Source organism: Saccopteryx bilineata, chromosome X (genome assembly GCF_036850765.1).
Source record: "Saccopteryx bilineata isolate mSacBil1 chromosome X, mSacBil1_pri_phased_curated, whole genome shotgun sequence".
NCBI lineage: Eukaryota > Metazoa > Chordata > Mammalia > Chiroptera > Emballonuridae > Saccopteryx > Saccopteryx bilineata.
Window position 1 is genome coordinate 43225530 of NC_089502.1, and position 27494 is coordinate 43253023.

Sequence of the window (27494 nt, forward strand, 5' to 3'; positions counted from 1 at the left end):
GCCAATGTCCTCTCTTGGCTTAACAATGCAGCTAATAGTTTAGAAACTAATAGTTTAGAAAGAATAAGAACTATCATTGGGGCCTGACCTGTGGTGGCGCAGTGGATAAAGCGTCGACCTGGAATGCTGAGGTCCCTGGTTCAAAACACTGGGCTTACCCTGTCAAGGCACATATGGGAGTTGATGCTTCCTGCTCCAACCCCCTTGTGTCTCCCTTCTATCTCTCTCTCCTCTCTCAAATGAATAAATAAAATCTTAAAACAAAACTATCATTGGCTAGCAAGACAGCTAAACCAAACTTTTGGCAGAGAGTAGTACAGATATGATATAGACCCGGGATCACACAGACAGATACTTTATTAGTTTCCTCTACAAGAGCTAGTAACATCAATCTTTTAAACAGAAACTTCAGATAATTTGAGGTCAAACAGATTCAAGGAAAGAAGATAAAAATTAAATACTTAAATTAATTAAAATGCACAACACCAACTAGTGGTAGTGGGCTAAGGAAGATTAAGCTGCAGCAAAACTTCACGTAAATGTTAAGGAATACATAGCAAAAAATGAGGCTTGCTTTCCAGAAGACTATGGTACAATGTTCAATTAGGCCCAAGAAGGTATTTGGTCAGGAAAAAGTCAAGATGGTTGAAGGTCAAACCAAATGGAAAAGGAAGATACAAGAGACTAAGCAACAGTTCCCTAGCAGAGGGTAATGGATCAGGCTTTATTCCTCCCAAGTAGCATCTGCTGCACTGTGCGCCGTCTTCCCTCAGGCCACGACCCGAGAGCTGCCTGCCTTACAGAGGGGATCAGCAACTGCAGTTGGGATTCTGGGCTGCCCGGGGCTGTTGTTTTAATTTAGTATAGACCTTAGAGAACTTTGTCACATGTTATGGGGGTGGGAGATTGGGTTAGCTTTGTTGCTAGTAGTTCTGAACCAAGGAAACCCTGAAGCATTCACATGAAAAGTAGTCTGAGCTTCCCCAATCACATTGAAACGCCCCCACACAATACCCTTCAAAGCCTGAAATCTTGCAGCAGCTGAGATCTAGTTAAAGGCTGCTAGGTTCAAAAAATCAGAGACAGAATGAGACAATGCAGGAAGGAAGTCAAAGCAATTAGTCTCAACCTGCTTTTCTGTAATTTTAGAAAAACATGAATATATCTGGCATGGGATGTAGAAAGCTACTGGAGCAAGCTGGGTCTTCTGCTGAATTTTTCATCAAACACCAAGGGAAAACAAGGGATGGGATTCACTTTATTTTTTAAAACCCTCAGAGGTTATTCTATTATAAAGGGACATGGCTGAACAGGTAGGAAACAGATTCCCCATTGTGAGTTCTCCTGATGGCTTCTGCGAGGATCATGGAAATGTCAATCACCTGGAAAGACATGAAAAACATCAGGTTAGGATCATACAGACAGACACGACTTTCCTGGCCTGTTCTGAGGTTGCCGGTTCAAACCCTGGGCTTGCCCAGTCAGGGCACATATGACAAGCAACCAATGAATAGCTAGAGTGAAACAACTATTTCTCATCACCCCTAACCCTTCTCTCCCTGTAAAATCAATCAATAAAAATCTTTTTAAAAAATGAAAGGAAGAAGTGACTGGCCCCTTTGTAGACACTGATGAGCAGACTAATGAGAGCACTGTGTTGTTTCCCCTTGTGAGTGTGCACCTACCTACAACATTTTTAATATTAACCACGTAGGATAGACTAAAATGCTAATAGAAGAAAATTTCTGACTCAGGCTCACCAAGATGGTGGTGGGTTGACATTTAATTTTTTTTTTTTTGGAATGGAATATTTAAGCTAAAAAAAAAGAGCCTGAAGAATAACATCAACCCTCCAATTCAATATATTTCAGAAGGCTAATGGATTATTGTATACACTTTATTATTTATTAATTTTAGAGAGAGAAGGAAACATCAATTTGTTGTTCTACTTATTTATGCATTTATTGGTTGCTTCTTGTATGTGCCCTGACTGGGGATCAGACCCACAACCTTGAAATACCAGGGCAATGCTCTAATCAACTGAGCTACCTGGCCAGGGCTACTGTATACACTTTTAAATAAGCAAAGGCCCTCTCTCAATTCTACAGCATGAAAACTTGAGTGCCTAACAATTAATTGGGGAATTACTGTACTTTAAAGTATTGGTCTCAGGACCTGTGGTTTTGTAGATCTTGGATGGAGCAAAGGACTCTACATTTTAATTAATTAATTGATTGATTGATTTTGATTAGAGTGACACTAGTTAACATAATTATATAGGTTTCAGGTGTCTAATTCTACAATACATCTTTGTACACCGTAATTTGTGGTCACCCACTCCAAGTAAAGTCTCCTTCCATCACCATTTATCTCCCCTATATCCTCTTCCATCTGGCCCACTCGCAGCAATCACCACAGCTATCCATCTACATTTTTTAAAATTTTTATTTATTTATTCATTTAGAGAGGAGAGAAAGAAGAGGGGAGGAGCTGGAAACATCAGCTCCCATATGTGCCTTGACCAGGCAACCTCAGCATTTCCAGGTCGACGCTTTATCCACTGCGCCACTGGAGGTCAGGCTCCATCTACATTTTAATAAGAACACTAGGTAATCAACTTAGTTTGATTCCAGAACAATTTTGAGAAACACTGGAATTCAAGGGAATATACCATCATTTTAAAGGTTTCACATTATGTCTCTAGGGGACAACAGTTTAAGACTGACACACACACACTACAGAAGAGACTTGCAAACTTGAGGGACCGTTATCACTGGGAAGGCTGTTAAAGTGTACACTCCTGGGCTCCATTCTCCAGAGATTCTCAAGTCCTGCAATCTGAGTTTTTAAACGTGATTTTTAAATTTTTGGATCACACATCCCAATGACAGAATAAATCCTTAATAGCAAAGGAAGAAATCTTCTGGTAATTCAACATTTTTAACTACCTCCTGAATACTCGGAGAAAGTTTGTTTTGCAAGAATCTCACCCTCACCTGTATTTTGGAGCAATGCTTCATCTTATCCTCCTGAGGTATGGTGTTGGTGACCACTACGGCTTCAAAGCAAGCATTGTTAATGCGAGAAATGGCTGGGCCAGAAAATATTCCGTGAGTCAAGATAGCATAAACTCTTGTGGCTCCAGCTGAAAGAAGTCTACAGGAAAAAGCAGAGTTGGATTAGATTAATCCTGTCACTGTAGAACCTGATTTAGGAAGAAGTGTATTGGTCAGCTTGGGTGCCATACCACAGACTGGGTGGCTTAAACATAATTTTACTTCTCACAGTTCTGGGGGCTACAAAGTCTAAGATCAAGGTGACAGCAAAGCAGTTTTTATTCTGAGGCTGCTTCTCTTAGCTTTCTGGTGGCTGCCATTTTGCTGTGTTCACACAACCTCTTTGACCTCCACATGCACGGGGGAGAAGGGGTGAGCAAACTCTCTGGTTTATTCTTTTTTGTATTATATAGTTTTTATTTTTAATTAAAATTTTTATTTTTAACTTATTGAACTGAAATGTTTTCAAGTGTCCCACTCAATATAACTCCCTTTAAACAAATCATGCCCACCCATGCCCCATGCTGTCTCTTTCCACCCGTTTCACCCTTTGTCCCCCCTCCCTCTACATCCTATTGCTATCTTGTTTTCTGTATCTGTATCTACTTGTGATGTATATATAATTTGACTAATCCCTCCACCTTTGATCCTGTTCCCTCATCACCCTTCCCTCTGACAGCTGTCCATCTGTTCCCCATGCCTTGCCTGATTCTATTTTGTTCCTCAATTTATTGTGTTCATTAGATTCCACATATAAGTGAGATAATATATTCTTCTCTGCCTGGTTTTCAATTAGCATAATAATCTCCAGGCCATTCCATGCTGTTGCAAAAGGTTAAATTTTCTTCTTTTTCATTGCCGCATAGTATTCCATTGTGAAAAATACTAGTTTATCCACTTGTCCACTCATGGACACATGGGCTGTTTCCAGATGTTGGCTACTGCTAACAATGCTGCAATGAACATGGGGGTACATATCCTTTTTTGAATCAGTGTTTTGGGATTCTTAGGATGTATTCCTAGAAGTGAGATAGCTGGGTCATAAGGCAGTTCCATTTTTAATTTTTTGAGGAAATGCCATACTGTTTTCCACAGTGGCTGCACAAGTCTGTATTCCTACCAGCAGTGCAGGAGGGTTCCCTTTTCTCCACACCCTCACCAGCACTTGTTGATTTGTTAATGAGCACCATTCTGATAGGTATGAAGTGATAACTCATTGTAGTTTTAATTTGCATTTCTCTAATGAGTAGTGACATTGAATATGTTTTCATATGCCTATTGGCCATCTGTATGTCGCCTTTGGAGAAGTGTCTATTCATTTCTTTTGCCCATTTTTTAATTGGATTGTTTACCCTCATGGTGTTGAATTTTAGAAGTTAAATTTTGGTTATTAATGCTTCATCATACGTATTGGTGAATATGGTCTCCCATTGTGTGGGCTTTTTTGTTTTGTTAATCGTGTCTTTGCTGTGCAAAAGCTTTTTAGTTTGATGTAGTGCCATTTGTTTATCTTGTCCTTTATTTCACTTGCCATGGAGATAAATAGGCGAAAATATTTCTATGAGAGATGTCTGAGAGTCTACTACCTGTTTTCTTCCATGATTCTTATGGTTTCATTACTTATATTTAGGTCTCTTATCCATTTTGAGTTTATTTTTGTGAATTATGTAAGCTGGTAGTCCAGTTTCATTTTTTTGCATGTACCTGTCCAATTTTCCCAACACCATTTATTAAAGAGACTTTTACTCCATTGTATACAGTGTGTCCGTAAAGTCATGGTGCACTTTTGACTGGTCACAGGAAATCAAGAAAAGATGACAGAAATGTGAAATCTGCACCAAATAAAAGGAAAACTCTCCCAGTTTCATACCTATTCAGTGCAGTTCGATGTGGGCTCACGCACAGATTTTTTAGGGCTCCTTAGGTAGCTATCCCGTATAGCTTCTACAGGCTCATCACTGACTGATGGCTACCAGAACGGGGTTTCTCCACCAAACTGCCAGTTTCCTTCAACTGCTTATCCCACTGAGTAATGTTATTCCTATGTGGTGGTGCTTCGTTATAAACGTGCTGATATTCACGTTGCACTTTGGTCACGAATTCAAATTTAGCAAGCCACAGAACTTTCCTCTGTATCGTCCATATCTCGACTGGCATAGCCGTGGGCTGCTCCCCTGTATACACGGTGTTACGTCATCACCTGCGCATGCGCACATGCTGCCACATCATCCTACAGAAACTGGGAGGGTTTTCCTTTTATTTGGTGCAGATTTCACATTTCTATCGTCTTTTGTTGTTTTCCTGTGACCGGTCAAAAGTGCACCATGACTTTACGGACACACTGTATTTTTGCCTTGTCAAATATACTGCTAACAACAATTAGGAGATATTTCAAAAATGAATATGAAGTGATAAAAAAAAAGCATTTGATTTTTTTTTTATTAAACAAGAACATCAGAAAAGCAAACGACAAGTCAAAGAAAGTTGTTCAATTATGCAAATGAGATGAAAAACCAATTTTAACTTCACTGGTGAAAATGCACTGTACCAAAGGCTGAAAGTACTGGAGTATGTGCAGATTCCCTGATTCCCTTATTTTTGTGAGCAGTGTATATATTAATTGATCATAAAGACATGGGTTTATTTCTGGGTTCTCTCTCTGTTCCATTATTTTGTATACCTGTTCTTATGCCAGAAACAGTGTGTTTATTTTTGTGAGGAGAGAGAGAGAAGGGGGAGAAGAGCAGGAAGCATCAACTCCCATATGTGCCTTGACCAGGCAAGCCCAGGGTTTCAAACTGACGACCTCAACCTTCCAGGTCGATCAGTGCTTTATCCACTGCACCATCCAGGCCAGGTAAAACAGGCTGCTTTGATTATAATGGCCTATAGTATAGCTTGGTATCAGGAAGTGTGATCCTCTCACTTTGTTCTTCATTTTCAAAATTGCTGAGGCTATTCAGGTATTTTTTTGGTTCCACATAAAGTTTTGGAATATCTGTTCTAGATCTGTGAAGTTTCTCCTTGGGATTTTCATAGGAATTACACTGAATCTATCTATACATTGCTTTGGGTAGTATGGATATTTTAATGACGTTAATTCTTTCCACCCACAAACACGATATGTGCTTCCACTTGTTTGTATCATACTCTGGGATTTGTTTGTTTCTTTTTTTCTAGTTGTTTTAGGTGCAGGGCTAGATTGTTTATTTGACTTTTTTTTTTTTTTTTTTTGCCTCTTAAGATATGCCTATAATTCTATGAACTTCCCTCAGTACTACTTTTGCTGTGACCCATAGAATTTGGATTGTTGTATGTTCATTTTTATTTGTTTATGGGAAATTTTGTATTTCTTCCTTGATCTCATTGTTAACCAATTTATTATTTAATAACATCCTATTTAGCATCCAAGTATTGGAATGTTTTTCAGTTATTCTATTGTACTTGATTTCCAGTTTCATGACATTGTGGTCAGAGAAGATGCTTGATATGATTTCCATCTTCTTAAATTTACTGAGACTTGTTTTGTGTCCTCACATGTGGTCTATCCTAGAAAACGTACCATAAGCAAGTTTATCTTATCCTCTAAATCGCTGATTCGATCCTCCATTTCATCCAGCCTGCTGTTGATTCCTTCTAGTGCAGTCTTCATTTCTGACATTGTATTTGTCATTTCTGACTGGTTATTTATGGTTTTAACGCCCTTTTTAATGCTTACTAAGTTCTTGTTGTGATCGTCTATTCATGCTCTAAGATCCTTGAGCATCCTAATAACCATTATTTTAATTCTGTGTCTGCTAGTTCGGTTGTTTCCATTTCATTTAATTATTTTTCTGAGGATTTCTCTGGTTGATTCATTTGGGTTACATTTGTCTTCCCATTTTGTTTGTATATTAGGTAGCTCTGACTCCCAAATTTGTTTTGATGTCTTTATGAGGAAGATGGGCTCAGCGGTACTCACCTCCTGGCCACCTGAGCTCTTTGCTCTAGGACTGTTTCTTGAGAGTTATATATATACCCTAGTGTTGTGTGTGAGTCAGTCTTGAATGTTGTTGGTCCTTTTGTGGGTAGAGCTAACCCTTCAGGCCGGCTGGTTCTAAGGGTCAACCTTGCTTGTGTGTATTAGACGCTAGACAGCCTCTGGCCTCTGGGGTGTAGTTATTCTCAGCATGGTCCATTGTCTGCTGCACTCCTTTGGGTGTACCACTTGTGTGGCTAGTTGAGTCTAGCACTGTTGTGGTCTGTATCCCGTTACTGGCTGTGTTGGTTCTGGGTCTACTTGGGAAGAGTCTGGGCATGGGTTGTCAGACACTCTTTGAAACCCACCATGGGCTACCTGTCTGTACTTACTACTCTGTTCACTGTTTGTGTCTGTATTTCTGCTCCTAGGTGTATGTGGGATGGGCCAACCTGTGTATAAGGATCAACTTCCTCCTGTTTAGAGCTGACAGCAGCTCCATAAAAGGGCCCAAGTTCCTTAAGATTTGCCTCCACTTTTCAGCTGTTCCACTTCATTTGCAGCTGCCTGGTCTTCCTGCAGAGGCTTCTGTAGAAAGACTGTAGAGTGGACTCAGATTGATTTCACCCCACCAACCCCTCCACGGGTAGCAAGCTTGGTGGGTTGTGGCAACTGAGGTCGGGAGGACAACTTTAGTGGAACCCCCTACTTCGGGGGTCTCTCGATCAGGAGCTCAGTACAGGAAAAGTGGGCCCTACTCCAGAACTTAACCTCTCAGTCTCTGCTGGATACTCTATTTCTTCCCAGTGAGGTGAGCAGCAGCAAGTTCAGGTTAAGTGGGGCTGACAGTCCCCTTTGCAGAAGTTCTTTCTGCTGGGGAGTCCCTGGTCTCAGGGAGTAAGATTGAGAGTCTTCTACTGGGACTGATTGTGACCCCTCCCCCATAGTAGGTGGCTAAGCCCCTCAATTGATCCCAATAATAGGCCCCAAAGAACTCACACTTGGAATGTCTGTGCTCTAAGCCTCTCTCCCTTCCTCCTGTGTATCTTAGCCCAGCGGGGCAGGTTATCCGGAACCTGGACCAGCTGACTGTGATGCTCTACCTCATTCAAAGCGTGCAAGCTGCTATGCAGGTGTTGACCACAGAAAGCGCAATTTGCCTCAACTGGGTTTGATGCCTTACGAGCTCTCTGTTAGGATATGCTGCTAGTTAAGGGTAGTTGGGTGTTGCTCTGGTGTTTTCTGTAGTTGGCCATGGATGTGTTGGTATCTTAGGTTCTGGACTTCTTAGGAGGGAATCTTGTGCAGACCAATGTAAGACACTTGACTGTGACTGGCCCACAGCAACCTTTCTGGATGTAAAAGCAATCCAGAGTTTGTAGCTGCCTCTGCTGGGCTTATGTGCATATGGGAGTACCAAGCTATACACCTAGGCTGGCTTTTACCAGCCCTAGGCCTTGGGACAAGTCAAGAACAGGCCCAAGATCGCCTGAGATCCACCTTCTGTTGCTTTTGTCTGCTGGCTGCTTGTTGGGTACAGCCCTTGAAAGAACTTGTAGTATAGTCTAGAAGCTGGGGCAATTCAGGGATTAGGAAGGGTGGTGGGTGTGGCTCCTACCCCAAGACCCCAGCTGTTGGTCTGTCCTGAATTTTTTTAGGGACCCTAGTAGAGTGTGGCCACTAGGAATCTGGTGGGTATGCCCTCTGAAACCCAGAGATTTGGTCTGCCAATAGTCTGGACAGTTTCTGCTGAATCTCCTATAAGGCTGGAACACCAGTCATATTCTCAGGAAAGTTGGAGGAAAGTACCAGCATCAACACCAGACAACTGAGTCACAGTCACCCCTGAGTCTTTTCAGATTCCTGCTTTCTGGCCAAGGATGCTTACTTCTCAGCAGGGCCCAATCTTTACAGGATGGGGCAAGAGAGATTCCCGAGGGTGGGGCAGTAGCTTTCCCCCAGGCTGATGCCACATGGAGGGGACTGTTCCACCCAAGAAAGATGGTGAGTGCAGTATTAGAGAATGAATGATTCAGTACAGGGGTTCCGGTGGTTGTCCCTCACCGTGTCTGTCCCCAGATTGCCAATTTCACACTCTCCTCACACAACTCCAGTCCTTTTAGCCCTCCTTCTGCCGGAGCCTAGGGTAACTGGCTATGAATGAAGATTTTCTGCATTGGCCCTTTAAGAGGGTGCTTGCATCTCTGAGAATTCCTGGCTCTTTCCCGCAGACAGAAACCTCTTCTCTTTTCACTGCCAAATGCTATGTGGGTGCCTCTTCTAGGTTCTGGTGCTCTAGGCTGGGGCACCTGGCCTGGGGCTTAAAACCCTCACCTCTCTCAGGGAAAACCTCCGAACAGCTGTTCACTCCTGGGAGTGGGACAGCTCTTTTCATGTCTCTGCCCTTTCTACCAGTCTTGATGTGGCTTCTGTGAACCCGTGGTTATAGACTCTTATTTTATTCCTAAGTTGATTTTTCAGGCTAATTGTTCTTAAATTTAGTTAGTTATGACTCCAGTTTGGTCCTAGGAGGAGATGAGTAGAACGTCCATCCACTTACTCCATCACCATCTTGAAATTCCTGTTCTTCTAAGGGCACTAATCTCATCATAAAGACCCCACCCTCATGACATCACCTAAACCTAAATATTGTACCTCCCAAAGGTCCCATCTCCAAATGTCATCACACTGGGGACTAGGGTTACAATGATTCAAATTTTAGGGGGCCACAATTCAGTCTATATCAAGGAGAGAGAACCAGACTAAGAACTTACCTGAATACATCTGGATTTGTATAAAAAGACTTTGATAAGACTGCTACACTCTACAAAATCCATCACCTCTTCTTTCTGGGCACAAGGCTGGACTACATTTCCCAGCCTCTCTTGCAATAGTTAGGTGTGGACATGTGACTTAATTCTGGCAATCAAAACGTGGGCCGCTACAGTGTACACCACTTCTTGGCTGAGCTTATAAAAATCTTCCATGAGTAATTGATCTTCCATGCCCTTTCCCTTGCTGGCTGGCCAAAATGGAATTGTCTTTCAACGTAATCTAGGAAAGCCACATGTTAAAGATGCAGTGCTACATCATTAAAAGAGGAATACTTGCATTGTAATATGCCATGAATCAGAAAGAAACTTTATGATGTTAAACTACTGACTTTTTTATTGATTTCAGAGAAAGACAGGAAAGGAGAGAGGGAAGAGAGAGATGAGAAACATCAACTCATAGTTGCTTCACTTTAGTTGTTCACTGAGAGGCTCAAGCCAAGCTGATGACCCCTTCCTCAAGCCAGTGACCTTGAGATCATGTCGATGATCCCACATTCAGCCAGAGACCCTGAACTCAAGCCAGCAAGCCCACACTCAAGCTGACAAACCCACACTCAAGCCAGTAACCTTGGGGTTTCGAATCTGGGAACTCAGTGTCCCGGGTCAACATTCTATCCACTGCGCCACCACTGTCAGGCAAGCCACCGACACTTCAAGGTGTTGATCTATTATAGCAATTAGCATCACCTTAGTAATACAAAGAGACAAAAAGGAAGTTTAAAAATGTATACTCCAGGATCCAAATGAAGACACATTAACACACATTTTTTTTCTAGCATCTATTATATGCCAGGTCCTGTGCAAAGCACACTCAGAGGTTTAAAAAAACGTTATGAGAGACATATTATCCATGGCTTGGACTCTAAGCAATGGGAAGTCACTTAAGGTTTCAAAGGTGAGAAGTGGTAGGATCTGGCCTTAGTTTTAGGAAGATTAGCAAGTGAGAAGGCAATGTGAAAGATGGGGAGCTAAGAGACTGGTGACTGGTAGCAGAATGAACAGAGGGAAGGCAATTTAGAACAGCCAAGAGATGAGAGGTAATATGAAAAAGGTAGAAGCAGCTAAAATAGACAATCAAAAGGTAAGACCTGGGTTTCTGGCTTAGGTAAAATATAAATATGAGAATATATTTCTACCTACCCAGGCCTTTGGATTTCTACTTTTACTCACTAAAAAAAAAAACAAAAAAAAAAACAAAAAAAACACGAAACAATAAAAAAAAAAGCTATTAAAAGTGTTCATAGTAATGGCAAAATTTTGGAAATAAAGTGGTGATACTTGCATAACACTGGAATGTGGCTAATACCATCAAACTGTACACTTAAAATGGTTAAAATGGCCAATTTTATGTTATATTTAATTTAGCACAAGAAAAAAGAAAAAATAAAGAAAGTCTGGGGGAAAAAAAGAGTACTCATCAACTTAAAAATAATGAAATTCAAGGCAAGGGTGATGAAAATCTCCCAAAGCTAGTCATCATCCATCCATTCAGTTCCAAAAAGAATTAGTAGGCTTACAGCATGCAGACAGCAATCAGCTTTTTACTTCTAACCACCAGCCTCACTGCTCAGCACTCACTTGTCAGCTGCATGGCAAATTGTGCCACAAGTGTCAGCCATGTCATCCACTAGAATGGCCACCCGATCTTTCACATCTCCCACCAGCACCATGCGGTCCACTTCATTGGCCTTCTTCCTTTCTTTGTGAATCAAGGCAAAGTCAACATTCAACCGGTCTGCAATGGAGGTAACTCTGCAAAACAGGGTATCTGCAATTAAAACCTGAGTGTGCATAGCTGCTAAGACAAAAATAAATGGACTAAGGAATGGCTTGTTTTCTGGAGAAGAATACTCATTGAAACCAAGCAGTTCCCAGGGCTGGAAGAAAGCAACTAATTAACTGACATCACAAACTGGGTTTTAAATACTAATGTCTCCATATCCTGAGAGTAGTTTATAAATAAATCAGTCAAACTTAAATGAATTCATTCTGGGCTACAGTAGAGGATAGACAGGCATCCTCACCAGTGCCAGGAAATACTAGAATGCTAAGGCACATTCATTTAATGGATTGGCAGCCAAAGGGGACAGAGAGAAGACTTGGTTAATTAATGCCAGCAGCGCACACTGTCCCAATCTGACATGTGGATGTAGTGAGAAATGAGCCTGAGCCTGGCTGGAGGGTAGCAGTCTCAGTCTGTTCCAATGCCCGTACCCTCATCACACTACACTCTTAGTGATCCACAAACTGTCAGTGTCAACTGTACCTGGACACTAAACTTGAGAGTTCCTTTAACGGCTGCTAGAAAAAAAGTTATATATGCATTAACCAGGCAAACTGGGCATCTCACTGTACAGCTGAAGTATCTCCAAATCAAAATAGGATGTTTTATTTATTTTTTATTTTTTATTTTTATTTAATTTTTTTTTGTATTTTTCTAAAGCTGGAAACGGGGAGAGACAGTCAGACAAACTCCCGCATGCGCCCGACCGGCATCCACCCCACCCGGCACGCCCACCAGGGGCTACGCTCTGCCCACCAGGGGGCGATGCTCTGCCCCTCTGGGGCGTCGCTCTGCCGTGACCAGAGCCACTCTAGCGCCTGGGGCAGAGGCCAAGGAGCCATCCCCAGCACCCGGGCCATCTTTGCTCCAATGGAGCCTTGGTTGCGGGAGGGGAAGAGAGAGACAGAGAGGAAGGAGGGGGTGGGGGTGGTGAAGCAAATGGGCGCTTCTCCTATGTGCCCTGGCTGGGAATCGAACCCGGGTCCCCCACATGCCAGGCCGACGCTCTACCGCTGAGCCAACCGGCCAGGGCCAAAATAGGATGTTTTAAATTATAAGATAATATAAAACAGATTAAAAGATAGAAATGAAAGACAAGTCTGTCTGGTGACAAAGTACCATATCATTAACTCAAGTAGAAATCCATTCAGTGTAAGTAAATGACAGTGTGCCACCCGAGTGGCATGAACATCCATGCTCCACTATGCCATCCTCATCATGTATGGTAAGGCCTGTGCTTTGAATTTTGTTTTTTTTTATTAACTGGAAGCATCAACTCCCATATGTGCCCTGACCAGGCAAGCCCAGGGTTTCGAACCGGCGACCTCAGCATTTGCAGGTCAACGCTCCATCCACTGCGCCACCACAGGCCAGGCAAATTTTTTTTTTTAACGATGGTCACACATCTGAGTTTGTACTAGATATGGAAGAACTGGTAACCACATAATAGAGAATACACAAGGTTTGAACCACAAGCTAGGCAGCATTTGCATCCTGATCTCAGTGAACCGCACCGTGTGATCATTTTACTACTACTGCTTGAGCGCATAATATCAAGACTAACCAATCTGCTTGAAATAATTACTTATCCAAGGCAAATGCATGATTATTTAGTTCAAGTAACTTTTCCATACTTAACCAGGAAACTCACTGTTAATAAAGCAGACAGGGCTAGACAAAGTCACAACCTGTGCCGCTGAGCAGAGAACTATGTATAAGTCATAACTACACAAAGATATCTCCCTACTCCCCAAATCCTGCCAACACAGAAGTGATAGCCACTGACTTTGAAAATACTCTATCATGATAACAAAAATATACCCTCTCCCCCCAAAAACACATGTAGCAATAAGTCAACTACTACAGGCAGTTTTTCTGTAATGAACTTTGGAAAAAAAATCCTGCTTGATTATTTATTTCAAATGTGACTATTTTCTAAGTCTCATGGAAAGATGTGAAAATAATGTACAAGTCAGACAAGTATGCCAACTACCATTAGAGAAATGATTTTTAGTTCTGTCTCTGGTATTACAGATGGTAACTGGGGATTACATGAGCCTGACAAAGCCATATATCTGGCTTAAATAACAAAACTTAACTTCTCAGCTTATCAGTGCTGGTGAAGTTACCGAAATAAAGAGCTTGTAGAGAAACAATCACTCAAGATTTGAATGGCTTTTCAAGAGATCTGAATGAACTTTCCCTAATCATCTGTGTTTTGTAGCTTTTCATTCTATTTCCACAAGAGCATGTGTCACCCTTCTGAATGCAGTGCTAACGAGTGGCCCACTAAAGAAATCAAAAGCTCTTAGCACCATGTGAGCTGTAAAATACTGCAATCATTGGCAGTTGAAAATGTTAAGGTCTTGGGTTTCAATAAAATGATGCTTTATTTTCCTTCCTACTTAATAAATAATGCAAAGGATCAAAACAATCTAACCAACAACATTGACAAGTATGTAAAAGCTTACATGTCCACTATTATCATGTGATTTGACAGCAGGTGCCACTCATTCGAAAACCAAATTTCCTCCCCATTCTGATAGGCTTCTAGCAGTATTGCCAACCATGAGTGCCAAGTTACTAAATGGGTTACAGCCAGGCCCACAACACCAGACTATTTAGGGCCCCTCTGCTGCTGTTTTCTCTTTCAGGTAGTGACTCAGGCCAGGAAGAGGAGTAAGACTATACCCAGCGTATGTCCCAGCCATCAGTATATCCATTCTGAAGTACTAAAAACTGTCACTTGCATAGAAAAACATCACTTTCTGACAACTGTATGAAACATTTTCTCAGTAAGGCATTGAGAATAATATGAATTTCAACCATACCTCTTAGCTCCTCCGGCATCAGGTGAGACAATAGTGCAGTTCCTCCACTCAGAGATGTTCTCCCTTATCCACTTCAGGACAGCTGGCTCTGCATACAAATTGTCCACAGGAATATCAAAAAAGCCCTGTAGAAAGGAGCTGGGTCAGTTTTACTTTGTTATTTATTTATTTATAAATAATAAATTTGACATGAAACATTGTGTGATTCTACGGTATACCCTTCTCTTTCATTTATAAATGACTAACACAAAGAGAATAGTGACTTGCGCAAAGAATACCTTACTGAAACCTTCTGACTGATTAGATGGTATAGGACTTTAAAACCAGCCTCTTCAAATCCAGGCTATGTAAGAGAGCAAAGCCAGCCCTCAGTTAACCCACAAATGACCATAAGCACATGAGTGAGCCCTTGTGAAAAATGGTCAAGTTCAGCTGCGACCAGAACTACCCAGCCATGTGCATACTCATGAGGTAATAAAAAAATTTACTGCTTTATGTTAAGGAGCGAAGCTAACTGGTAAATCATTTAGAGATGCTATAGTACATAAACTTAGTGGAAGGTAATTTTAATAAATTGTCACAGAGAGTAACTAAAAGCCAGATCTGTGCTCTAATATTAGTTGGTGCAGATTAGCTCTGTTTCTCAACTAATTTGCTGCTCTTCTAAAAAATGGGTATATTCACCTGTCCTGTGTATCTCACTGGATTCCCATAAGCCTCTAAAGACAATAATTTGAAAGTCTCTTTAAAAAGTACAAAAACTAGCCCTGGCTGGTTGGCTCAGTGGTCTAGTGTCGACCTGGCGTGTGGAAGTCCTGGGTTCAACTCCCGGTCAGGGCACACAGGAGAAGTGCCCATCTGCTTCTCCACCCTTCCCTCTCTCCTTCCTCTCTGTCTCGCTCTTCCCCTCTCAGAGGCAAGGCTCCATTGGAGCAAAGTTGGCCTGGGCACTGAGGACGGCTCCATGGCTTCCACTTCAGGTGCTAGAATGGCTCCAGCAGCAATGGAGCAATGCCCCAGATGGGCAGAGCATCACTCCCTGGTGGGCATGCCAGGTGGATCCCAGTCGGGCACATGCAGGAGTCTGTCTGACTGCCTCTCCGCTTCTAACTTTGGAAAAATACAAAATAAATAAATAAAATAAAAATTAAAAAGTATAAAAACTATACTGCCTGACCAGTGGTGACACAGTGAATAGAGCATCAACTTAGGATGCTGAGGTACCAGGTTTGAAATCCTAGAGCGCCTGCTTAAGAGTGGGCTCATCTGGCTTGAGCATGGGGTCACTGGCTTGACTGTGGGATCACTGATATGATCACACGGTTTCTGGCTTGAGCCCAAGGTCGCTGACTTGAGCGCCGGGTCACTGGCTAAGCCTGAGCGCCCTGTCAAGGCACGTATGAGAAGCAATCAATGAACAACTAAAAGTGACACAACTATGGGTTGTTGCTTCTCATCTCTTTCTCTTTCTCTCAAAAAGTATAAAAATTATTGACATAAGGTAATATTTTGCCCCCTTACTCTGGGTTTATGCTAGAAAGTTTGTTCAATAACAACTCCCATTTACTTGATTCCTGTCATGAGGAATTCATTATACTATGAATTTAGAATCTTACTTAATATTAACAATACCAAAGCCGTGTATAATTAGAGAAATTAAATAACCTGCCTGAAGCTAAAAAGTGTTACAGCAAGTATTCAAACCAGGTGTGATCCCAAATCCTACACTCTTCCCAGAATACATGAGTGTCGCCCTTTCCAACCACTCCAAATGATTAACACCGTGAACTAAGCTCAATGTAAGGATGTGTAAAATGTTGTTAATGTCTACTTTATTTGAGCCCTACTTGGGCAGTATTTGGCTTCTCTGCAGTCTTCAGCATCATCAGTCGTCTCTTCACTTTTAACTCCTAAAAATCTCTAAGCTAATGTTTGGCTTCTTTTGATACCTGTATTTGAGAAGCATGAAGGTCCATGGTGATAATATGATCTGCACCTGCTACAGAAAGCATATTTGCAACAAGCTTGGCTGAGATGGGAGCCCGGCTCTAAATGGAGATAAAAGAAAAAAAAAGCCAATTTAAGAATTCATTTACACAAGAAAAATTTATTTATTGTGTACCTACTATGTTTAAGGCATGGTGCTACCAGGAAATTCAAAGAAAGTGACACAGCCATTGCTCTGAGTAGATCACAATCTACTTTAAAAAGTGCAGATATTAATTGGAACATCACTTTTCTAATTCAGGATACATATTACATGAAAGAGAATAACCTTCCTACCTTTCATTTTCTTAATGTACATATTTTCAGCCTGCTCATGTGTTTCCAATGCTCAATTTAAATTAGGTAAACAATCTTTTTCGAAACATTTTTAGAAAAATCTCTTAATACATACACTACTCAAACCTATATAACATCTAACATGTCATCCTATAGTTTATTTTGTAAATTATACCACTCCCTTACTCATCTGAAGGGTCAACCTTTCAGCAATCTCAACCACTTAAATAACAAACACACCTGTTGCACTGTAAAATGGCAAAGTCCATGCCCTTTACTCTATACTCTGTAGGAGCATTATACTCAATATTGGAATAAAAATATCTGCCTTCTCCCATGCATTGTATGTATCATATTTCCCCATGTATAATATGCTCTCATGTGTAAGACACATCTTAATTTTGGCGCCTGAAATTTGAAAAATAACACACAAAACACATGACTACAGAATATTGAACTCAAGTTTTATTCATCATAAAATTCATACACTTCTCATCCCTGTCAAAACTCCCATCCATTAGCTTTTCTTCATCTGTGTCTGATGACGAGTCACTGTCTTCCACAGTGAGCACAAAAACAGGTGTGAAAAAGCGTGAAATGCAAGTAAAAAAACACTATAACCACTGTATAAAATGCACCCAGTTTTTAGGCCCCAAATTTTTCCAAAAAAGTTGCAGCTTATACATGGGGAAATACAGTAAATTTTGACCACTGATTACAATAGACAAAACAGACCTGCAAAGTCTTACGTATATACCTTATCCTCTAATATACTAGATAAATAAGGCAAGTGTGTGTGTGTGTGTGTGTGTGTGTGTGTGTGTGTAATGAGACCAAGTATTCATGTAACAGACTTTGAGTTTCATGAAATGGTCACAACTATAACTCTACAAGGGTCCCAGAGAACCTACAATAGTTTAAAATATATTCTAATCCATGGGAGTTGGTGCTTAGTCTTACTGATACAATTAAATAATAGCAGTGAGCTAGCTGAAAGTCACATATAATTTGGAACATAATATACAGACTGTAAGTGTGTTGCTTTATATAAACCAATCATATGTCAATTGTTTTAAAGATCAGATAAGGCCTAAGAGAATGTAATTTTAAAAAATATCCTCTAAATATACATCTGATGATTAAGGACTATTTTTGTGACTTGGGGCAAGTGCTCATGCTTTCCGTGTTTAAAAACATTTTTATTTTAAATAAAGGAGTTTCTGCTCCTACCTTATCCTTCTTATCCTGTCGGGCATAAGGGAAGCATGGGATGACCGCAGTAACCCGGCTGGCTGAAGCAATCTTACAAGCATTAATCATGATCAAAAGCTCCATTAGATTGTCATTAATTTCACCACAGCCACTCTGAACGATGTAGACATCCTCTCCACGTACACTTTCACCAATTTCCACGCTACATCCAGGAAAAGAGAGCAGAAACAATAGATCTTAAAGCACTATAGTTCTATACACAGTAAGATCTAATAAGTATAGCTTTCTACTAGTATGCTATGAATGTTTTACAGCTGTGTGAAGATTGATCCCTTCAGACTTCAGGAGATCACCTGATGGGGCCCTTGTACCAGAAGCAGTTTACTGCCTCAGTTTACTCCAATGCACTACACAAATATTACCTATTTTTACATGGGATATGACAGGAAAAAGATGGGCTAAAGTACTCACAAATCACCGAACCATAATTCCAGTAGGCAGCCTATATCTCATTTCAGGTACAAGACATGTGAATGCAAATTCGATATAGCATCTTCCACTATCACAGTCCATATATAACAAAAACAGGAAGATCATATAAGGAATGAATCACTACTGTTCTATAAAGATGCCATCTACAGGATGTAAGGGCAATCTCGCTGTGATATCTGTCACCCCATTGATCGGCAGGGGTGATTCAGGTGACTCGGCTGATATGGCTAGCTAGGCAGGTTTCCCATTCCTCCCTCACTGCTCTATGTGTGACCCTCCCAAAGCTGCATGGTTGGTCGAAGAGGACAACCTTCCCCGATAGAGAGGACTGTTAATCATCAAGGGTAAACAAGTAGCTGTGCTCCCCTGCTAGAACTTCCAAACAAGTTCTAAAGATGCCTTCTACAGAGGACAATACCACATCTACTGTATTGGCCAATTCACTCAACAAATATTAAATGTCCCATTGTCAGTCACTGTGCTAGGTGCCAGGGACACAGTAAAGAAAAAACCACATGCAGTCCTTATCCTCATTCCATGCTAACTGTACTCTGGTCCAATTAAGTCATCTTTTAAAAATTCTACAGAAAGTCTAATTATGGAGTAGGGCTATCTTTTACCACAATATGAAAATTTTAATATCTATATTTGGATCTTTATCGATAATAGCTTATGATTATAAAATAACCTCAGTAACACCTCAAAACATCATTTCCCTTATTAATCCTCTAGGTGGGGGTGGTTGAGGGTGCGTATTTTTGCATGAATGTGTAGTATGTGTAGACAAGGCATAAATCAAAATGGTTGATAACACCTATTGATCAAGAGAAAAACTTCAACAGGAAATAATTTAATTGCCAGAAGCAGCTAACAAAGGTGATAATTATTATTTATTTATTTCCAATCAAGTAACACTGGAAAGGATCCTAACTTTGAAAAGAATGGGGTTAGTTTATACAGTAAAGCAAGAAAAATAAAAACGAATGGTAAGAAATCAAACCAGAAACAAATAAGAACAGGGAAGTTTAGATTCCTGGTAGCCAGAACAAAGAGGAAAACACATTAGTTTTGGATATCTGGAAATAAAACTTCTTCAAGTACTGAATTCAGGGAGTATTTTAGCTTCTTCCCATGACCACAACAAAATTACAACTAAACTACAGAACAACCATCCCTGAGAACCTCTGGAAGTCTAGCTCAACAGAAGTCGTATAACCAAGAATATGAGTAAGAAGCCTCAAGGAGAGTGGAATGGGGAGGTGGGGTGAGATGGGGGGAAGGGTATAAAGAGGGACCAATATAAAGTGATGGAAAATGATTTAACTTTGGGTGATGAGTATACAACATAATCAACAGTTCAAATGCTATAGAAATGTTCACCTGAAATCTACGTATTCTTATTTGATCAATGTCACCCCATTAAAGTTAATTTTCTAAATAAAATTTAAAAATTAAAAAAAGAAACATAGAAATGAAAAATAAAATAACTGAAATGATGAATATATGAGAATCAATAGATTAGATGAAGTAGAAGATTAAATCAGAAATTTTGAAGACAAGGTAGCAGAACAACAAAAAAGAAAAACGAATCTCCCCAAACTGAGGATTGTTTAAGGGGCCCCTTAACAATATCAAGAATATGAATATTAGCATGGTAGGGTACCAGAGGAGACTAGAGGGAGCAAAAGTTGACAACCTATTTGAAGAAATAATGACAGAAGACCCTGGCAGGATAGCTCAGTTAGAGTGTCCAAAGTTGCAGGTTCAATCCCTGCTCAGGACACATAAGAATGAATCAATGAATTCATAAATAAGTTGACAACAAATCATTGTTTCTATCTATATATCACTCTCTGCCTTCCCCTCTCTCTAAAATCAATAAAAATAAATAAATAAAAGATAGTCTCAAAATAAAGAAGAAAATAAAAAGGAAAGAAAGAGAGAGGAAAGGAAGGAAAGGAAGGAAAGGGAGGGGAGGGGAGGGGAGGGGAGGGGAGGGGAGGGAAGGGAAGGGAAGGGAAGGGAAGGGAAGGGAAGGGAAGGGAAGGGAAGGGAAGGGAAGGGAAGGGAGGAAGGAGGGAGGGAGGGAGGGAGGGAGGGAGGGAGGAAGGAAGGAAGGAAGGAAGGAAGGAAGGAAGGAAGGAAGGAAGGAAGGAAGGAAGGAAGCTCCCCTAACCTGGCAAAGGACATATACAAGTCTAAGAAATGCACAGAGTCCCAAACAAGAACCCAAAGAAGCTCACACCAAGGCACACCATAATCAAAATGCCAAAGGTTAAAGCCAAAGAGAGAATCTTAAAACCAGCAAAGAAAAGCAGTTACCTTCAAGGGAACTACCATGAGACTGTCAGCTGATTTCAAGAGAAACTTTGCAGACCAGAAGGCATTGGCATGAAATTTAAAAGTTCAAAATGATAAAAAGCTACATTCTACAACTTAAAGGTTTTTTTACTCAGCAAGTGATAATCATTTAGATCAAAGGGCAGATAAAGAGCTTCCCAGACAAGAAAAAGCTAAAGGAGTTTATCACCACCAAACCAGTATTACAAGAAATGTGAAACAGATTTTTTTATGAAGAATAAAAAGATAAAAATTAAGAGTAATAAAATAGCAATAACTACATATCTATCTATTATCACTTTAAATATAAATGAATTAAATGTTCCAACCAAAAGGCATAGGGTGGCCCTGGCCAGGTAGCTCAGTTGATTAGATAGAGCATTGTCCCGATACACCAAGCTTGTTGATTCAATCCATAGTCAGGGCACATACAAGAATCAACCAATGAAAGCATAAATAAGTGGAACAAGTGGATTTATCTCTCCGTCTCTTAAATCAATTTTTTAAAAAAGGCATAGGGTGGATGAATGAAAAAGAAAACAAGACCCACACAAATCTCTAAAATCAATAAAAATAAATAAAAGATAGTCTCAAAAGAAAGAAGCAAACATATGCTGCCTACAAGAGAACCACTCCAGATTGAAAGACACACACAGCCTGAAAGTAAAAGGATGGAAAATAAGTTTCATGCAAATAGAAACAAACAACAAAAATTTCTGGGCCCTGGCTGGGAGGCTCAGTTGGTTAGAGCGTCATCCCAATACACCAGTGTTGAGGGTTCAGTCCCCAGTCAGGGCACACATGGGAAGCGACCAATGAACAATGTTTCTCTCCTTTCCTCTCTCTTTAAAATCAATATTTTTTTTAAAAAAAGCTGAGGTAGCGATACTTATATCAGACTAAATAGACTTTACAACAAAGACTAAAACAAGAGACAAGGAAGGACCCTGCAAATCCACTTCTGGGCATTTATCCAAAGAAATGCAAACACTAATCTGAAAAGCTATATCCATTTCTATGTTCACTGCAGCATTATTTACAGTAGTCAAGACATGGAAGCAACCTAAATGCCCACTAACAGACAAATGGATAAATAAGTGGTACATTTATACAACAGAATAGTACTGTGCTATAAAAAGAATGAAATCTTGCCATCTGCGGAAACATGGGTAGATGTAAAGGTATTATATTATGAGAAATACCATATTTCCCCATGTATAAGATGCACCTTAATTTTGGGGCCCGAAATTTGGGGGAAAAAAGTATTACATAAAATTATTGAACTCAAGTTTTATTTATCATAAAATTCATACAACTCAATAAGCGCAAAAAAGTGGGAAATGCAAGTAGAAAAATCTACAACCACTATATAAGAGTCAGGAGTGCCTGACCTGTGGTGGCGCAGTGGATAAAGCATTGACCTGGAAATTCTGAGGTTGCCAGTTCAAAACCCTGGGCTTGCCCGGTCAAGGCACATATGGGAGTTTATGTTTCCTGCTCCTCTCCCTTTCTCTCTCTTTCTATCTCTCTCCTCTCTAAAATGAATAAATAAATTTAAAAATTTTAAAAAAAGAGTCAGAGGTATGTAAAGTATAGTATAGCAAATATGCTTAATAATATTGTAAAAGCTATATGTATGGTGTCAGATGAATACTAAACTTATCAGGGTGATCATAAGTTATATAAAAAATAGTATATGAAACTATATACTACTGTATGTCAACTGTAATTGAAAAATAAAAAAAAATTAAAAGAAGTATTTTATACTAGAAATCCTTATGTTAAAAGTGCCTTATATGCTCAAATCAATAACGTAAGTTTTGCCTGACCAGTGATAGTGCAGTGGATAGAGTGCCAACCTGGGGTCCCAGGTTCGAAACCTGGGGGTCATCAGCTTGAGCATGTGCTCATCCGGCTTGAGCACAGGCTCACCCGCTTGAGTTGTAGGTCATGATCCTATGGTCACTGGCAAGAGCCCAAAGGTCGCTGGCTTGAAGCCCAAGGTTGCTGGCTTGAGCCCAAGGTCACTGGCTTGAGCAAGGGGTCACTGACTTGGCTGGAGCCCCACTCCCACTCCTGTCCCAGCCAAGGCAGGTATGAGAAGCAATCAATGAACAACTAAAGTGCGGCAACTATGAGTTGCTGCTTCTTATCTCTCTCCCTTGCTAAAATAGTAATAATAGTAATAATAATAAATAATATATGCTCCTACATCAAGAAACTAGAAATGGGCAATATAAACCCAGAGGATGAAAAAAAAATAACTATAAAAGCAGAAATCAATGAAATTGAAAACAGTAAAATAATAGAGAAAAAAACAATGAAACAAAAAGCTGGTTTTATGGAAAGAGGAATCAATAAAATTGATAAATTTCTAGAAAGACACCTGAAACAGCTTCACTGAAGAATTAATTCTACCAAACAGTTAAGGAAGAATTAAAACAGATTTTGTACAAACTTTTCCAGAATAACAGATAAAAGAATTATTTTCCAACTCATTTATATGGTCAGTATTACCCATATACCAAACCAGAAAATGGCAATATAAAAACGAAAACCACACGGGGAGGAGAAAGGTGGATGAGGTTACCACAGGGCAATGGGAACGATCCGTTGTGACAGATGGTTTTGTATCTTGACTGCATCAATGTCAAAATCCTGGTTGTTGCATTATACATACTTTTGCAAGAAAACGGTAGTTTGGAAAAATTATGCTTTGGAATTTTGGGAAAACTGGGTAATGGGGACAGAGGGTTGCTCTGTATTATTTCCTAAAACTGCATGTAAATTTACAATTCACATTCTTCCCATTAGCTGGAATGCTCTTCTACAACTATCTCATTCATTTCTCAGGTGTCCAATTAAAATATGTCCCCTGACCATCTTATTAAAAGTGACTTCCCAGAGGTGGAGGTGGCCGACACCATGCAGCATGCCTTCACCTTTCCCCACCCCCTTGCCCCAGGCGTGTTTTTGTGTTTTCCTTGCTTCTCTCTTTCTCCTAAACTTGAAAGCAGTGTTTTCCAACCACTGGTCTGCAGTCTGCCAGAAATTTCGTGCCAGTCTGGGAGTTAACCACCTTGATATTGCATGAAGATTATAGATAGACCCAACGATCTTAGTGGAATTTGCTTATGCTCAGAGTGATTTCTGCCTTAGGGGTTTCCGAAATAATTCTATTTTCATAGGTCCCTAAGTGTAACAATGTTGAAAACCACTGCTTTAAGGCATTTCTTTTGCCTCTCAAACTTGTTCCCTGAGCTCCTGTAGCTCAGCTGGGCCACTTCTAAATAAACTTCTGTTTGTATAAAAAAAAAGTCAGATAAGATATTGTATAAGCAAATTTTAAATAAAAGTTATACCCAGAATTGGGCAAGTTACTTAACCTCTGAATCTTCGTTCCTTCATTCATAAAATGGGGATAATGAGAGTAACTCCTCATAGCAGTATTGAGAGGATTAACTATGACACATGTATAAAAGGGCTTAGCATTGTAACAAGCACATGTTAATTATTCACTATACACTAAATATTATTATTAGTAGTACTCCTGGTGAGAATGAAAATTGGTTCAACTATTCTGGAGGGCAATTTGGCAATAGGTATTCAAAAGCCTAATAATGGTATAGCCTTTAACCAAATAATTCTCCTTCTAAGGATTTAGCCTAAGAAAATAATAAACAGTCAAAGATTTATGTTCAAGGGTTTTCATAGTAAAAGCATTATATCAAAATTGGAAATACCTAATAGGACTTGATTATCTAAAATTATGATAAAACCCTAAGACAAACTACACTTTTTTAAAGATGTTTAAGGCCTGGCCTGTGGTGGCACAGTGGGTAAAGCATCAACCTGGAACACTGAGGTCACCAGTTTGAAACTCTGGGCTTGCCCAGTCAAGGCATATATGGGAGTTGATGCTTCCTGCTCCTTCCCCTTTCTCTCTCTCTCCTCTCTAAAATGAATAAATAAAATATTAAAAAGATGTTTAAAACCACATAGACTAAATATTAAGGGAAGAAACTATTCAAAATATATTGTTAAGTGAAGAAAGCTATAAACAACGTGTCATTTTTAAAAAGTATATAAACACACAAACATCTAGAAGGTCATACATCAAAAACATTAAGTTTGTCTTGGGTAGTGGAATTTTGGGGTATGTCTTTTTACCCCTCATCCTCTTCTATATATTTCACATTTTCTGTAATACCATCACCACCTCTTCTTACCAGCATTTATTGTGTTGGACAGCGTTCTAAGAACTTCAGCCCTATCTCAGTCCTCACAATAACTTTATGGGTAGATACTACTTTACGGATCAGATTATTGATGCAAAGAAAGGCTAAAGATTTAAATCCAGGTTCTCTGAGTCAGAGTCAAGGGCTTAAGTTTTAACTTTTCTTAACTATTTCCGTGATTTGCCATCTATATATATGCATATTTCTTCAGTAACTGGAAATCAATGGATGATCCTGACTTCAAAAGAAAAGCCACTCTGCTCAAGAGAGCATCAACCCCTGAGATGTTGCCAAACTGCAGAAAATAGCAAAACTGTCTAATTTGAGGATGGGCTCTGCAGGTCCCCATCTGCTGACCCACAGCACCCTTTGAGCTGGCCTGTCCATGATCCCAAGAGTTACACAGGGCTGCAGCTATCATATTTCTGCAGTGCAGAAAAGCCAAAGGTTGGTGAGAGGAAGCTCCACACGCAACATATTCGATTATGTTCAATGAGGGTTTCAGAACATCTAAGGAACCAAAAAGCTAATGATTAAGCCAGAAACAAAGAAAACTAAACTGTCAGCAATTTTCCACACTGGGCTTAATCTTATCCAATGTTTCCACGCATGTTACTGTCCAGTTGTTTAAAAATAAAACCAGACTTATATCTCAGAAAAGTAGATTGGGATTGCTGATAAATTCAGATAAATCATTCAGTAGAAAGATGAGGTTTTTCTTCCCCTCCTCTCCCAATATAGCCTCAGGTTGTGATGTGTTGCATTATGCAGAGGGTGAAGGGTTAACACGTGGAAAAATAAGTCTGTATTTTTTCTAGAAGCATGGTAACAGAATTTAATAACCACAGTTCTATTAAGGAGACAAAAAAAATAAACGTTAAAATGAAAAATCATTCTTGTCCCCAGCTATACAATCACTCTCAAGATCTGGTTGTGTTTTTTCTTCTTTATTACAGCCCATGAGTCATTTGTGGTCAAAGCTAAAGGCAGCAGTTTGGCTAACCTCTTTTGACTAAGGTATTGCCTGGTTACAGACGGCATCAGTGTTTGCACTATCATTTGCATCACAACCAGCAGCACAATAATCATGCATCCAGAAGGATGCTGTCCACTACAGATGAATGCCTTTATCAGCATGGTCTACAGAGTAATAATCGTTACACTTTGGTAACAAGTTGAAAGAGAGAAAAATGGAAATAAAACCATTTAGGAAAACATGTTCAAAGCAATCTTAACTTGTTCAACTACTCATTAGTTTTGGTGTCAACTTTCTCCTTAACAGATGACAGTAGATTGTGAGTACTGCTCTGATTTGATCAACAGAATAACCACAAAACACAAAGCAGGCCTATCAGAATCAGAAGATTCTATGTTTAGGTGGAAGGGGTATGGAAAGGCTCAGACGCCAAGTTATCTCTAAGATGGCCTCAAGGTGCATGAGGAAGGTGGAAGTGGGGGGAAGGAGCAAATTTAATTAGCAAGGCAATGGGTGGCTTGATGGCTCAAGCTAAGACGCTGGCAGTCAGGATGCAGAGTTAATGCATTCCTACTGGACAACTAGATTTAACATAATTATGGCTCAGAGTCTAAAGATGTGATTCTAAAGATGTGAAAAGCCAACACTTGCCAATCTAGGGCAGTCTCCAGTAGTAATCTTGGCGCCCTCGGCACATAATGCTAATTTCCCTCAATACCAAACCCAACACAATTTTTAACTGAAAAGCTGCTTCTTAGCTTCTAGAAGAAAAACCAGGAGGGCTCAGTACGCAGTACGTTTTCCCAAGAAAGCTGGACCAAGAGCTGAAGAAGCGCCTGTCCAGCCTGGGTGGCTAACAGCGAAGCGACAAAGCCACGTGTCTCCACAGCCGAAGCTAAGTGTCTTTCCCTTCCCATCGCTTTAGGCAGCGACTAACCCCAGGCTGGGTCCTCCAGCCATAACCTTCAAACACAGTAGCTTCACCTCAACCTCAATCTTGACTCGACCCCACCACACAGTGAGAACCAATGTGACCCTCCCGCAAGAGGTAAAATAACGGAAACAGCCTGTAGAGCACGCTCGCCTGAGCTGACCCTTCCCCCTCAACCCAGTTCCTCAGAACCCACGCGGCGGCCCTATTCCCCCTACCCCTCTGCTGCCCAAGTATCGCCCCTGCCGCCCGGGCAGGTGAAGCAGTCAGGGTCCCAACTTCGCCCTTACCAGGTCTCCTGGTTGCTGAATTTCTTAGTCACCACCTTGCCTAGCTCCAGGCCCAGACGGTCAGCAATTTTCTGGGACAAGTCCTGATGGGAGCTGCCGCTGAAGATTTTGATATTCGGCATCTTGGCCAATTACCCTTGGCACTCTTTTCTCAGTGACCACTGCAGCTGTCGAGACCCAAACCGAAGTCAGCACACTCAGTAGTAACCGCTTCGCGTTGCTATTCCGCCATCTTACGTTCCCGCCCGGCGTGCGGCTCTAAATTGTCCA

The 27494-nt window shown here is 40.5% G+C and overlaps 1 protein-coding gene across 1 annotated transcript; it reads right to left on the bottom strand.

Annotated features, from left to right (window-relative positions):
• Window positions 1-339: 339 nt before the first annotated feature.
• Window positions 340-27494, bottom strand: PRPS1 (phosphoribosyl pyrophosphate synthetase 1). Its single transcript, XM_066249643.1, has 7 exons — window positions 27225-27494; window positions 17976-18159; window positions 16412-16510; window positions 14463-14587; window positions 11427-11600; window positions 2997-3156; window positions 340-1382 (listed from the first exon to the last, which is right to left on the bottom strand). Exons 1-7 carry the CDS (start codon window positions 27344-27346, stop codon window positions 1290-1292), a joined length of 957 nt encoding a protein of 318 aa, XP_066105740.1. The 5' UTR covers window positions 27347-27494; the 3' UTR covers window positions 340-1289.

Coding starts and splice junctions, on each gene's coding strand:
- PRPS1 (XM_066249643.1), bottom strand. CDS start 27,346: ATGCCGAATATCAAAATCTTCAGCGGCAGCTCCCATCAGGACTTGTCC. Junction 14,588..16,411: donor TTCATGCTTCTCAAATACAG/GTATCAAAAGAA, acceptor TCCTTTCTACAG/GGCTTTTTTGATATTCCTGT. Junction 11,601..14,462: donor GATGCCGGAGGAGCTAAGAG/GTATGGTTGAAA, acceptor CCTGTTTTGCAG/AGTTACCTCCATTGCAGACC.